The 16188-nt window shown below is 34.7% G+C and overlaps 1 protein-coding gene across 4 annotated transcripts in view; it reads right to left on the reverse strand.

Annotated features, from left to right (window-relative positions):
• The window catches only part of LOC123550025 (dehydrogenase/reductase SDR family member 4-like), a 33498-nt gene extending 20179 nt beyond the window's left edge, over positions 1-13319 (reverse strand). The window contains exons 1-3 of one of the 4 annotated variants that reach the window (XR_008371416.1): positions 12961-13319; positions 12598-12647; positions 8697-11458 (exon numbers count right to left, since the gene is read on the reverse strand). Coding sequence is in view for 1 of the 4 variants with exons in the window: in XM_053546197.1 (XP_053402172.1) it covers positions 11344-11458; positions 12598-12647; positions 12961-13053 (258 nt within the window). In the remaining 3 variants the exon portion in view is untranslated. Of the gene's footprint in view, positions 1-8696; positions 11459-12597; positions 12648-12960 lie in introns of those variants that run through there. The other 3 variants (XR_008371417.1, XR_008371418.1, XM_053546197.1) reach the window with 3 other exon arrangements.
• Between the last annotated feature and the right edge of the window lie 2869 nt (positions 13320-16188).

Consider the following 16188-nt stretch of genomic DNA (forward strand, 5'->3'; position numbering starts at 1 on the left):
CGCTAGCTACCTGCTACTGGTTGTGTTTCATATGCAAATTAGTTTTCCTGCTACTTGTAGCTGCTATCTGCTGCTTTTTCCTGCTACCTTAATTGCTGCTACTTGTTACCTGCTTCTATAGTAGCGGCTAACTGCTACCTTTTCCTGCTACTTAGCCTCTGTTAGTAGTGTTTTGTTTGCAAATTAGTTTTCTTGCTATACTGGTAGCCGCTACCTAGCTGTAACCTTTTCATTCTACGGAGCTGCTACCTTGAATTATTGTAGAATATTTGGTGGATGTCATCTAATCTACCCAGGGTAAACATAGTAAAGTATCATAAAGATTGGACCACAAAATGTACTACCCCCAAAGTGTTCAAAACTGAAAAGGTTGACCTAGATATCATGACTAAGACTCATGAAGAGTGAAAAAAAATATGACCTCTAGAGTGTCCACAAGGAAATCGTCTTTGCCTATGATCAGATGACAGGCTGGCAGATTATGGACGAATGTGGTCTCAAAAGTTTACCTGATCACACTCTGATACTGGTGAGCTAAATAAATGTAAAAGTTCCAAAGACTGGCTCAAAATACAGACCCAAAATCAACAGAAGTGAAAATTAACAAAATATAAACCATTTGCATACTTGGAGACATAATAATGACTAGATCAAGATTTTATTTCATAGAGCTGTCATTGATAGAAAAGTTTGTATTGATATATTAAACGGCAAGTATTGATAATATATTGATATATAGAAAATAACAGGCAACTATCGTTTGATATTAATGTTATCAGGTCGAGGCTGATGTGCGCTGCCGAGACCTGATAACATTTGTATCAAAAGACAATTTTTGTTTTTCTATTTATCATGTAAATCACCCAACCTAACTAGAACAACATATGCCCTCATCTCCTGTATTGTCAAATTGTTTTCTGAAGCAAAAAAATAAATAATTTATATTTTACGCATTTGAAAATTCATCGGCTCCTGGAATATCTGAATGAAACAACATGGCAGCGCCATCTTGAATTCAACTTGGGCAATGTTTTTTGACTTTCTGACATTCTTATAAAAATTAACAATAAGATAGACTCTTGCCTGCGTAAAAATAAAAAAAATCACCCTCTTGAGTAAATCAGAATATACTTTATTTTCACATTTTATACATTTGAATCGGGCAGCTACATCACATGTTCCAAGCACTGAACAGTTCATTTCCACCTATAGACATTGTGATATCATGATAACTATTAGGGGGCCTACACAATGACACCATATTTAAGTGCTACTTTATTGTTATGGTAGCAGGTAGCTGCTGTCATATTAGACTTAATGTGCCACCAAAATAGCTTTGTCGCTACCTTATGTCTGTGCTAGCAGGTTCCTGATACTGAAAGTAGGGGGTCTCTCTAGTAGTGAATAGGTAGCAGGTACGTAGCAGATACTCGCTACCGCATGCTTCTTTCCTTCTACTAGTTCTTGCTATAAAAAATAGGAGTGACTAGGTAGCAGCTTGGCTTGCTAGCCGCTACCTTTCTGTTTATACAAGGGTACTTATTACCCATTTCATAAAGATAGTGCTAAAATTGTTGGTTATCATGTTGTTTTATGCGGCCATATTGGAAATAAGGCAGTCATATTGGATATATGATGTAATGTTGGATTAAAATGTTTTAGGGATTATGTCTAATGAACGTTGTTTTACTTTTCTGTTATCATATGTATGTTTGACACACTCAGATGCAATATAAAACTTACAATGAATCAATTCCAGAAATTCCCTTAAGTTATGGCTGCCATATTGGATTTGGCAGCCATATTGGATATATAGTGTTTCAAATATAATTTTCGGTGACTGGTAATAGACTCTGCTTATATCCTTTAATATTTTGACATGTTTAGATATGTATATATGAAGTTATGATGGAATTAAAAAAAAATCGCACTTTCGTTTCATTTTTTCAACATTTTACCCAAAAAATAGGGTGTTTGCATCATTGGATTTTTGGTAGATTTTTGATATTTCATTCCTGATATGTACAGATCACACATGCCAAAATCATTTCTGTGCAATTTTTTCCCCCTAAATTTCATATTTTTACTAGACTAAATAGAATCAAATGGTTCTAAGCAATCAAATGATTCTAAGGTTCACTAATAAAATACATATAGAAAGCGCGAAAAGATTCTGTATTAACACGCACGGGAAGCAGGCTTCAAGATTTCATTGCGTCATGCGCAATTACGTATGTCTTGTAAGTTACCGCATACTGTTGAAAAATAATGTTCAACAATAGTATAAATCGTTTATAAATCGCATGTCAGATGTACTGTATCACGTGATTACCGTATCAGCTGAAACATTTATTGCTAATATACTGAATACAGATGATGTACTCTGTACAAATAAAAATAGAATAAAATAAAAACTATATATAACACCGAACATTACTTCAGTGATATATTAAATTTAAGGATTGTTTTGTAACACATTCTAATACTGAATATAGTTTTAGTTTTTTCAGGTAAGCCTGTATGCTTTATGATTTTATTAATTCATCACTTTACAACCTTAAGTTTTAAAGTTTACAGATTTTACGATAATCTGTCAGAATATTATTACCTTTAAGAGTAAAATGTATAACAATTTGAATTTTCCGAAACACTCGTATATCGTTTCACCTCATTTTGCCAGACATGTTTTCCGTGAAGCAGATTATCCTATTTAGATGGTCTTTGAAAGTCGATCTAATGTTATAGGAATTATTTCACTAAGTTTTATTCTGATTCTAAATAAAGGTATTTCATTCCTTCCTGATTTTGGGGCCTAAACGGACGAATGTTTAAGGTCATGGACTTAGAATCACTAGTTCCTTACCGATGTGGGCTAGAAACCTCGTTTGATTTTTAGAATCCTACAGAATTACGGAAGGTTGGTGACTCCACCCAGCTGTCTTTCCATACCCGAAAGGGGCACCTGAGTTCTTCCTATGTGGCCTGTATTATGTCGGTGTGGCCCAGAAACTAGAAAAAATCTTTTTGACATTGTACATGATAAACAAGAATTATCTTTAAAATGATAGTCGATGCAGTCTGAAGCATGGAAAGATGTTGAAATCTCATGATTTGTGTCGTGCATACGACACATTTTTTTAAGATTAAAAATGCATATTTCTATATTGGCATTTCGTCCACGCACATGTTAATTATTGCTCCCTTTATAAAAGTCAATTATATTTCATACTTTTTGATTCCACAGAACCCACACTTTTGTGAATTTAGTATAACATGAGCTGTTTCCCACTGTAACTCGAGATAAAAAATGGGAAGTGTCTAGGGGTACGAATCCGTACCCATAGAATCTGATTCTAGAGGTACGGTTCCGTACCTCTCTACAAGCATGTTGGTTTTTTTCTAGGGATACGGACCTCCATTTTTCTAGAGATTAAGGGTTATTTACATTTCAAATTTTGTTGAAAATGAAATAACTAATAAGACTCATCAGTATTCACCTTAAACTTGGATCTAAATGGTTTACAGATACATTTGTACCAACGTTCACCCGGCTGATTACATTTTCTTTCAAAACATAAATTACCGGGGAACACCAAATAAATCACGAGGATTCGAACTGGCAGAAAAAAGATTAAAGGTCAAACAAAATAATGTTGTGGAAAAAAAAACACTCGAATTTTAGTAAGAATTAACCCTTAGCGTATTTATGTTTTCCAAACATTTGGTAGCCGTTACGAGAAACAAAAACAGTTTATTTTACATAATGTCGGTTAATTGATTATTAAACAATCAGTTCCGTGCCGATTTTTTTTTTTTTTTTTTTTTTGCTGAATTTCAAATATTATTCATTCAAGGGGTAGATTCACTCATTAATCTGTTATCAACAGTTTATTTTACAATAAACTAATCGGCACGGAACAGCTAGTGTATTCATTTGGAGTTCCTCGGCTAATTAGGTTTTTAAAGAAACTCAAAACAATCGGGTGAACGCTGGTATCTGTAAACCATTTAGATCCAAGTTCTAAGTGAACACTGTTTAAGTCTTATTTGTTATTTCATTTTCAACACAAAATTTAAGATGTAAATAACCCTAAACTTCTAGAAAAAGGAGGTTTTTACCCTAGAAAACCCCTAACAGGCTTGTCTGGAGCTACGGATCCTTACCCCTGGACACTTCCTAAAAAATATTGCGTAAAAGAATATTTCAAATTATGCGGATACGGAGGCAAGATTCTAAGTAGAAATTTCAGTAATTAACTCGAAAGTTCAAGATAATAATTCTTTAATCTACAAATTACAAGTGATTAAGTTGAAACTCGAAATTTTTAGGTACTAGTCTCAAAATTTCGATTTACTTACTTTGAATTTCGAGTTACTTAACTGAAATTTCGGGTTGGTACCTCGAAATTTCGAATTCATAAATTACCTGCACCTGGCATTTACGCTCTTTCGTAAATACTGGAAATAAAAATCCACAATCGAAGTCAATGCTTTACAATAAATGAAATTAGATATGTGTGTCTAATAACCTTTGAATAACATTGAATAATATTGAATCGAAGAGAAAAACAGTTGCCTCGAGTAATGTCGGTCTAAAAATAGAGTTCTCAGCTCAAAACTATTTAACTTTATAAATAACCGGACAAACTATACAAAATATATGTTAAAATATGCTTGAGAAATACCGTATTGCAATAAATAAGTTTACTTATCAAATGCTAGTGCATGAAACATGTTACGGTGCAGAGAGAAATGAATTCTCGTTCCATTTATCTCAAAGTACCAAAATATTTTATCATAAGATATTGCTTTGACAGCTAATATATCATAATTGGCTATATTTATAGACTGTGTATGTTAAGTTAAATGTCACGATGTCTTAAAGTAGTTAAAGAACTTCCAGTTCTTTATTGGCATTTCAGATTCATATTATGTTTACTTATACATGCACGTTTGTTGATAGTTCACACCAGGAATAATGTATACAATATCTATTTATGTCCCTGTTCACACACACACATGATTTTATGTTTAAATTGTAACCATGTAGTAATCTATTTCCATGCATATATATGGTTATTGATTTACGACATTTCGTTATGGTGTGTTGGTGTACGCACAGTTTATTTAGCATATTTCGCTGTGTTGTCCTGTCGTGCGCGCTAAAATACCATCACAAATTATCTGAAAAGTTTGTAGTGTCGTCTTGGCGACTAAACAAAACTGTCAGCGCCTCAAAAAGAAATTCTGTACGCAACAGAATGAAATATAGCTCTTGCACGTGAATTGTCGATAAAAACTTCGTGAAAGCGCGTTTGAGCACGCACCAGGACGTAAAAAATTGTTTCATTGTCTCGTAAAGACGCGATTGTTAGGACGGCACAACGAAATGTGCTACATAGATGCTTGCACGCCAACGCGACATAGCGAACTATTTCTATTTCATGTTGGCGGATGCGCAAACACGAAATCTTTGTTTATTGCATGCATGCCAACATTAAATAATAAAACATTTTAATCGTCTTGACACGCATGCCAACGTGCAATCGCATTTTTTTTTGGTACCACGTTCTGTCGCATTCTTTGCCTCGTTATGTCGCGTTCATAGTTTTGTTTTGTCATCATGTTGACGCAGGCGCCAAAACGACACACAAAAATTCAAAATTTCATTATGGCAAGTTGTTACACGTCACATTGAAATGTACTACAAAAACCGCGCGCACGCCAACGGAACATAATGAAATATCCTAACTCAGTCAGCATGAATATGTGATATAAGCATAATGTATTTTCAATGAAGTTCTTTCATTTAGATACTATTTGAAAAGCTTGTTTTGCTCTCAATAATATTTCATTTAGAGTTCTGATTAAGTGGGTCCTAATACATCTACGATCTGTCCATTTGTCCTTCAACTTTTGTAAGGATCATATCCCAAGAACGTGTCCACTTTCATTCAGTTTGTTGGGATACGTGCTTAGGCACCTGTTGCAAACGATTGCCAGAAATGTATAATCAAATTTGCGAAATAATAATAATGCTTTGCGTTAAATTTTATTTTGGGGGTGGGTCACTTTTTATGACCCCAAAGATTGGCATATAGAAAATCGCACTGTCCGTCCATCCTTCCGTCCGTGCGTGTGTCCGTCAGTCCGCCTGTCTGTGTGTGCGTCCGAATTCTTGTCCGGGCTGTAACTCTGCCATCCATAAAGGGATTTTGAAATAACTTGACGAAAATGTTCACCATAATAATACGACGTGTCATGTGCAAGACCCAGACCCCTAGCTCCAAGGTCAAGGTCACACTTAGAGGTCAAATGTTTACAGGGTCTGTTTCGTGTCCGGTTCATAACTCTGACATCCATAAAGGAATTTTAAAATAACTTGGCGTACATATTTACCATAATGAGACGATGTGTCATGTGTAAGACCCAGATCCCTAGCTCCAAGGACAAGGTCACACTTAGAGGTCAAAGGTTCACAGGTGTCCGTCCACCAAGGGATTTTGAAATGACTTGGCATAAATGTTCCCCATAATGAGATGATTTGTCATGCACAAGATCTCCAGACCCTAGCTCTAATATCAAGGTCACACTTAGAGGTTAAAAGTTAACATGCTTTGTTTCTTTCCTTAACTCTGCCATCGATAAAAGGACTATATGTATGGTATATATACACGTAGTGTGCACTTGTAAATAAATGCACCCTGTGAGCACAGTTCATATAAATAAATATACCGCTCCGGAGAGTGCGCGTATATAAGAGACGGAAATTGCCTTAATACAATACAATATAACCAGTGTTTTTTATACCAAAATCTACCTTTAAATTGATAGGGAATCGATCCTACGCGTAGCGACTAAAATCGGGATCTATCCCTCTACGGTAAGATGCGATATACCGAATGAGATATTTACTATCGAATTAAAAATGTGCCATTCCGTGCTGTCATTATACGGTGCCCCTAAAGTGACATGTTACACACTTTTTTTCCAATTAGGTAATGTGAGACTTTTTTTTATTTCGTTTAAACGAAATAACTTATTTCATTTCGTTTAAACGAAATAACTTATTTCGTTTAAACGAAATCATTTCGTTTAAATGAAATAACTTATTTCGTTAAAACGAAATCATTTTGTTTAAACGAAATAAAAAAAAAGTCTCACATTACCTAATTGGAAAAAAGTGTGTAACATGTCACTTTAGGGGCACCGTACATTAGACAGTTCCTTTTCAAATGTTATGGGGTGAGTTAAGTCGGATCGATTCCCGATTGAGGCAGTGTCTTATTTCATATCATCGAACAACTATTTTAAACAAAAAAATACTTGGTCGAACATTTCATATATTCATCAGATGTTAAACAGAGCTTAACATACTCATTTTGCACAAATAACAAAGGGTACAATACTTTTGTAGGTAACAATGGTAACACTAAGTGTTTTTAAGTCTTCGGCGAATGCAATCGGATCGTCCTACATAAACATTGGATTCGAGTTAATGCATTTTACGCGTTACCTCTTTCTGCACACAATGCGCTGAATCCATATTAATGTCTTCAGAAAAACTAAACAATAGTGCAAACTTGATATAGTTCCAGCTCATTAGAAAAACCCCGAAGGCGGCTGGAGTAACCAGTTTGCCTATTTTCGATATCGCTATATTCTAGCTCTATCTATGCAATGTTGTTTTATGTGTGTGAAACCCTTCTGCAATTGAATTAAAATGTTCTTGATTTCACGTATTCGTGCTTGTATATTAGCTTTCAATATCAGTCCCATAGATGTTTTAGTTCATATAAAACAAAACATAAACAGGTAAGTTGAAAATGTGAAAGCTAAATTCCTATAAACCTTATAAACATTTAAACTTTCTCCGCCAGCGAGTTTTGTTTATATCACTCCAACATTACACCTTTTGGATATAGTCGACAATGCTAACACCAGTCGTGTACGTCATAAGATACTGTTTAAATTGTTAATGCATTAAAGTTATCGCCCTTGTTCCGACTTGCCCTTGTTCCGATTTACCCCGGCTTCCCATATTCAAAGAAAAAGTCATAACACTTTGTAAGTTGTAAATCTGTGTTTTCTGTGATTTTACACAATAATAGCAGGGAGTTATGTTGGAAAAATGCTTGAAATAAAAATAGCCTTACTTCAACACATTGAGAATAAAATCTGTCTACAAAGTCACTGAAAAAAAACTCTGACTCCAGGTCAGATTTTCAAACAAATATCATTTTTGATTACTCTAAAAGCCATATTATCTGCTTTCAAAGTCATTTTATAGTTGCATAAAAAAGACAAGTACATATATCTTTCTTCGTTATTAAGGATGAACACCATTTCTATTGGATTTTAAATATTAAACACTAATGAAGACTGCATGATTAATTTGAAAGCATTAAATCTTTTATATATTAAACCTGGCTAATCAGAGGCAGAGGAAGGGGCTATCCTGACCCCAAGTGTCCAAGTGCCTGTGTGTTTACAATATTCAGTGAGACAAGTGCACAGCAGTGATGTTATTTGATACCTACAAGACTTTGGGATCCTATTAGGAGATTTTTGACAAGCATGCTTATAATACGGGAAAATCTTTGAAAGAGTTCCTGTGTGCGGACTGACGATAAAAAGTTCGACCGGATAACAACTTAGTTATGCCAATGCCAGACTATCAAAATCTAGATACATACCCGTGTATTAGACGCTTGCTGTTTTATCAACTTATACCGCTTGTAGCATCTATGAATCTCAATGACCAGTGACGATACCACCTTCCTTAGCAGTATCATACATCGGGTTACAGACATTGGCGTTTACTCAGTGACCCATGTTTCCGTGTCAGTAATTAAAGTAGAGAAATCTCAAACTCTCTTGCTGTCTTCAGTTTGATACGTATACAAACATAACAAGTGTATGATTTTATGATTAATTCATTTAAGGAATAATTTATAGACAAACGTTGTTTTAACACTATCTATACACAATGGGCGGCTATACGTCGGACGTAATCATTTCACGAGGGCGCAGCCGGAGTGAAATTACTTCGCACGACGTATAACCGCTGGAGTGTATAAATAGTGCATGTATTAAAACATGGTTTTGCTATAAATTATTTCGATCTAATATATGCTTTTTGTAAATTTTAGATCAAATATGATAGAACTGTTTCTCCGCGCATACATGGTGCAAAATGGTAGGTCGTCACACTCCTTTGTTTATACACGCTAGGACCGGAAATGGTAATACGTCTTGCGGAAGAGTTCCATTACTGCGCAAATGATGGCGAATTATTCTGCAAAGAGAATAGCTAACTCAGTGTGTGTGTAAGTTAGTCAAGACATTTGTGTGTTGAGACATTTCGTTTTAAACATATAGTTTTATGGACCAGGCATATGATTTTTTTTCTAGTTTGCTTCTTTCATTGCCTTTGAAAAAGAAGTTTTCTTTATGTAAACACATGTAACTTCAGTCTTTTCAGACGCGTTAAACTTCTTTTTTCCAAGCAAACGAACTAAAATCTATTGTTACAGAAATATGTTAAACTATGATTAAATGAGCAGTATTTCAGTGAAAAAAAAGGTAGGAAAGATTAATAAGCTATTTTGGTAAAATTTAAATTCGCATATTGTGCTAGGTGTTTGTTTAATGTAAGCTCTAGTTTTTTTTGTCTAGAAAAATGACATGTTTTTACCTAATGATAAGATTCGCCTGTTGAAATGGAGTGTTTTATTTTTCTGCTTTCAGAGATTCAATTAAATATATACATGAGGGAATTTTATTATAAAATAAATTGAACAAACGAAGAGGGCCGCTTTTCAAAATCAAGTCTGTAACACAAACGTTCCTATTAACACTTATAACATTCTCATTAAAAAATCTCCATTAGATTTTAATGGAAAATGGGATAATTATACAACACCCAAAGCTATGAAAGAGGGAATATTGGAACCATCCAGACCGAAATGTTCAAGCTGAGAAACTAGACAGTACTAATAACACGACATAAATGTCGTGCTGAACGATCTGGGAAGATTGAAATATAACAGCCAAAAGTCGCGTAATATTTCCGCTGCAGAACTCATGCATATTTCTCGGCAAAAACAACGTAATGAATACGCAATGAGTAAACGCAGCAGTGGGGTAAGTTTATACCAGGCGGTAGCGTCACAATTGACGCCACGCATCCGATATGAAATTTGACGGAATTTATAAATAAGTTTTAAATTTATTACTCTATACAAAATGTAATACACTATGATGAAAATTAAGTTTATTACAAAAGCCTTTATTACGCTACATGTGTATACATTATTTTACACTAGACGTAAATGTAGTTTTGAAACAGTCATCCTATGTCGCTTTAAGCCTTTGATGTCATAACTTATCCACAATATAGTATCTTTAGATACATACCCAGAAATCTAAGCGAATTTGCTGGCTTATTGGCGAAATTGTCTCCCTTGAAAACAGCTTACCGAGTGTATCGTTAGCCGTTATCAGTCAATTTACGTCTATTGACATAAAGAGGGGGAGGGATCTTTAACAGTATCTGGACATTTTACAAGCCGGTCAGAGACAGTCTTCCTTAGATTTAGAAGAAAACACCTAAACTCAGAGATTTGTAAGAAAATAAACATAATAGTAATCATGTATTTGTATAGTTTCTAAAAATCCATATACAATATCTGCGATTTATTTCTCTGTAATCCAGATATAGCTAAGAGTGAAACCTAGGTCTGCGAAAATATGGGCCGATTTTCCAAAATATTACTACATATGGCCTGGTGGCAAAATGTTAGGGAAGAAGAAGGAGTCCAACAATGCACAATACCTTAGACACAAACTTCCCTTACATATTTTGCATAACAGAACTACCCACCTCAGCTGATTACTTTTTTCAGTATTTTTGCTGAATTAGGCCTCTGCTGTTTTGGCCTTTGCATGTAGAGCTAGCAAACTGATCTGAATAGAACAGATATTCAATTACTTGAATCGTTATTTTAACAAATTACAAAACACATACACACTCATAAATGCAAACTGTTATAAAGATATATATTATACATATAAATATATACATACAACCATAGTAGCTAAACATAGTTAATTCATATATTTTACTCAACTATTAGTTAATATAATTCCACATTAATATTTAAAGTTGAATAATTCATTTTGCCCGAGTAAATTCGAGATGCTCATTTCTAGTCGAAGAACCTAATTGATAATTTCAGCTATTGTATACACTGAATTACTGGCGCCCAATATTGAACATAAAATATTTCCTGTCATATATTTATATGCTATCTCTTGCCAGCCTTCATTGTTGTTTTTCGATCACAATCTTGAGGAAAGTCCTCCCGTAACAGCAACTGTTTCACCAGTGATGTACGAGGCATCTGCTGATAGAAGGAAAGAAACAATTCCCGCACATTCGGATGGCTCCCCAAACCTGTAATAGTAAAACAGATATCCGAATCTGGAATTCCGGTAATCTGAACTGAGAAGCAAAACTTGTTAGATGTTGCCTAGATGTGCGGTAATGTATATGTCGTAATTGTTTACATTTATATTTTGAAGGGGTTGATGTCTAAAAGAAATAAACACTATCAATAAACCTGAATATATATTATGATAGAACCGATAGTTGGATAGGCTGGATTTTCGGTTACCGGACATTCGGATCCGTAGAATAGGGAAGTGGTTGTCAGTAATACCAAGCTGATTAAACTGTTGATGATAGCGAGTTAATTTAATAACATTTGCCATGAAGTGGCCATGTTTGTGCCAGTTTATTTACACCAAATAGCAACTGTAACAGCTTGAAAAAAATGGGTAATATTGTTACTTGTTACATTATTTTGTCATACAGTGTACCATCGTTACGGCACTAAAAACAAAAAAAAACAAAGCTAAAATTTGTTGCATATAACCTTGACTACTAAGGTAGTGCATCCAACTATTGGCGGCACATGTACCGGATCAGCGAGATATATGAATGAGTATATTAGTGTATAAACTGATCTTAAAATATCTGGAAATCTATAGTTTATAATCGCTAACAGCATAATTTTTGGTTAAAAGAATTTCATTCTCAAATTGTTGAGAAAATTCAAAAACAGAAAATGTCAGTGAATACACAAAGTTGAATTATTTCGAGGAATAGTATGAAAATTGGGCACATCTGTGGAGAAAATGTAGGAAAATGTTTAAAAAGTTTGCCATGATAGAAATAAATTGTGTATATAGAGGATATTACATGACTGTCTTTTCATATTGAATTTGGAAAGACACAATGTTATATTCTTTTTATCACATGTAACCTTTTCCTGCTGAAACATTAAAATTTCCTTTTTCTTTACCCGCTGCAACTTAAATTCGACCAACATCTCCAATAATTAAAACGACGTAAACGTCAAAGCTTAATTACATTAGTGTACCGGTATTATCAAATTTGATAAATAACCTCAAGCTATAAGAAGTCACAAGAAGTATAATCGTTAGTATTCTGCGTAAAGGGAAATTTCAAAACTGAAAGATTTGGCTTCCAAGTAAAGAGAAACATAATTTAGAAAGTCAGAGTTAAGTTACCTCTTCAGAGGCATCACTTTTATTATCTCTTCGCCTTCATGTTCCGCCAACTAAAACAGAATCGAATAGATTCGTTTAATATGCGTAATTTTGGAGAATAAACAACTTCACGCACCGATCTTTCTTAATTTAGAATGGACAAAAAAAACGTGAAAAACGTAAAATTTGACAATACACAGTTTTCAATAAAAAGCTAGTAGTTTGTCATTTTTGTACAACATGTAAGCAATGCTGAATATTGCTTATTTCGTTATTCTAAAAATAAATGTATGCCAATATTTAAAGTAAAATAGCCCGCTAAGTTTGATAATGAGGGCGATATGCCAAAACAAATAGGTCTTTTGTAACTTGTCTGCAACTCACAATTTCGCTGAACTTGGTTTTGATAAGCCCTGGAGCTATACAGTTTACACGTATGTTCATCCGGGCTAGTTCACAGGCTACAGCCTTCGTCATTCCAAACAGTGCAGTTTTACTGGTAGAGTAAGCGCCCGTAAACTTTGTACATGAAAAATATATAAATTGAAGAAAATGAAATAAGTATTGCCGTGTAATTTAATGTGCCCTACTGGAAGGTGATTAATGATTTGATATCTGTCAATGATGTATATACAATATTGTACTATATACACAATATGTTATAACACAACGTTTGGATTAAAATTTGCATTACATGTATAATACAGTTGTTGATTGCTTATAACATATATAATTACAAGTAAAGGCATAGCAAATGTTTCTTCTAGGACACAACTATATAAATATATAATGATCATCTAGTAAAATTTTGGTTGCAATGTCTGTTTTTTGGACAAGAGTGTGTGTTCTCCTGTTATTCGCAAGAAAGATAATGAGATAATTAGGATTTGTAGTTTACTGAAGAGATGGACCATGTGCTTTGAATTTTCTTTAAAATTAGTCAAAGACATAACTATATTAGAGTATATAAGAGTTATAATATATATAATATTCATAACACAAAGTATATTTATCAAATATGTTTTTATGCTAAACAACTTTATCTTGATAAGAAAATAATAGCTATCACCTCGAGGGTTAAACTGATATGCATTTAACACTCTGTGAACATAAACAAGAAGACCATGAAGGCCCTGTACTGCTCACCTTACCTACTGACCTAAAGATCATCAAGATTAACATTCTGACCAAGTTTCCTTAAGATATGGTCATAAATGTGGTCTCTAAAGTGTTAACTAGCTTTTCCTTCAATTTGACCCGTTGACCTAGTTTTTGAACCAACATGACCTAGATTCGATCTTGACCTAAAGAGTATCAAGATTAACATTAAGATATGGTCATATATTGCCGAGTTAACATTCTGACCAAGTTTCATGAAGATACAGTCATAAATGTGGCCTCTAGAGTGTTAACAAGCTTTTCCTTTGATTTGACCTGGTGACCTAGTTTTTGACCCCAGATGACCCAATATCGAACTCGTCCAAGATTGTATTGAGAATAACATTCTGAGCAAGTTTCATTAAGATTGGTCCAAAGTTGTGACCTCTATAGTGTTAACAAGCTTTTCCTTTGATTTGACCTGGTGACCTAGTTTTTGACCCCAGATGACCCAATATCAAACTCGTCCAAGATTGTATTGAGAATAACATTCTGACCAAGTTTCATTAAGATTCATCCAAAATTGTGACCTCTATAGTGTTAACAAGCTTTTCCTTTGAATTGACCTGGTGACCTAGTTTCTGACCCCAGATCAGCCAATATCAAACTCGTCCAAGATTTTATTGAGGGTAACATTCTGACCAAGTTTCATTAAGATTGAGCCAAAATTGTGACCTCTAGTGTTAACAAGGTTTTCCTTTGATTTGACCTGGTGACCTAGTTTTTGACCCCAGATCACCCAATATTGAACTTGTCCAAGATTTTATAGAGGGTAACATTCTAAGTTTAATTAAAACTGGACCAAAATTGTGACCTCTAGAGTGTTAACAGTCAAGTTGTTGACGACGGATGACGAATGAATGACGACGGACACAGGGTGATCATAAAAGCTCACCTTTGAGCACTTCATGCTCAGGTGAGCTAATAAGTGTAAATGAATATTTGTTTCAGTTTCAAAACAAGATGCTGCATTTAATAAACGCTTGATGCCCCGGTGGCATCCTTGTCGATACAAAGCAACCAAAGTCCAAAACGAGGGCAAGGTCAAGGTCACACTGAGGTCAAGTGATGTTTGAAGATGAGGAATGGTCACAGGTTACATCTGTTTTAGTATCAATTCATTCTTGTAAGCGGTATTGATGCTAGACAAAACGGTCCAATTTGGTTAACCAAAAAAAACCCTTCAAAAATACCTTTAACTTAAAAAATACAGGTGTATTCCAGTTATGGAAAGTGTATTCCGGTTTTTAGGTGGATTCCGGTTTAATGTGTGACCGCCAAGGGATGGCCCATATAAAGCAACCTAAGTCCAAAATGAGGTCAAGGTCAAACTGAGGTCAGGTGATGTCTGAAGTTGAGGAATGGTCACAGGTTACATCTGCATTAGTATCAACTCATTCTAGTAAGGGGTATTGACGCTAGACAAAACGGTCCCATTTGGTTAACCTCGTACGGACAGACGGACAAACGAACAGATGAACAAACAAACAAACAGACAGACGGACAGGTCAATCACTATATGCCTCATCAGTAGATGCCGGGGGCATAAAAATCCATCATTTGACAAACATCTGATTAATCATCTTTAAAATCACAATAAAGCTTGCAAATCAATGAACAAGAGGGCCATGAAGGCCCTGTATCGTTCACCTGACCTATTGACCTAAAGATCATCAAGATTAACATTCTGAACAAGTTTCATTAAGATATGGTCATAAATGTGGCCTCTGAAGTGTTAACTAGCTTTTCCTTTGATTTGACCTGGTGACCTAGGTTTTTATCCTACATGACCCAGATTCAAACTGGACTTTGAAATCATCAAGGTTAATATTCCAACCAAGTTTCATGAAGATACAGTCATAAATTTGACCTCTACAGTGTAAACAAACTTTTCCTATGATTTGACCTAGTGACCTAGTTTTTGACCCTGGATGACCTAATATCAAACTAGTCTAAGATTCTATTGAGAGTAACATTCTGACAAAGTTTCATTAAAATTGGGCCAAAATTGTGACCTCTAGAGTGTTAACAAGCTTTTCCTTTGATTTGACCTGGTGACCTAGTTTTTGATCCAAAATGTCCCAATATCAGATTCATCCAAGATTTTATAGAGGGAAACTTTCTGACAAAGTTTCTTTAAGATTGGACCAAAATAATTGTGACCTCTAGAGTGTTAACAAGTTTTTCCTTTGATTTGACCTACTGACCTAGTTTTTGACCCTACCAGACCCAGATTCAAACCTGACCTATAGATCATGAAGATTTACATTCTGAATAAGTTTCATTAAGATATGGTCATAAATGTGGCCTCTAAAGTCTTAACTAGCTTTTCCTTTGATTGACCTGGTGACCTAGTTTTTTATCCTACTTGACCCAGATTCATAACTGACCTTGAGATCATCAAGATTAACATTCTGACCAAGTTCCATGAGGATAAAGTCATAAATGTGGCCT

The sequence above is a fragment of the Mercenaria mercenaria genome, chromosome 6 (assembly GCF_021730395.1).
Source record: "Mercenaria mercenaria strain notata chromosome 6, MADL_Memer_1, whole genome shotgun sequence".
Taxonomy (NCBI): domain Eukaryota; kingdom Metazoa; phylum Mollusca; class Bivalvia; order Venerida; family Veneridae; genus Mercenaria; species Mercenaria mercenaria.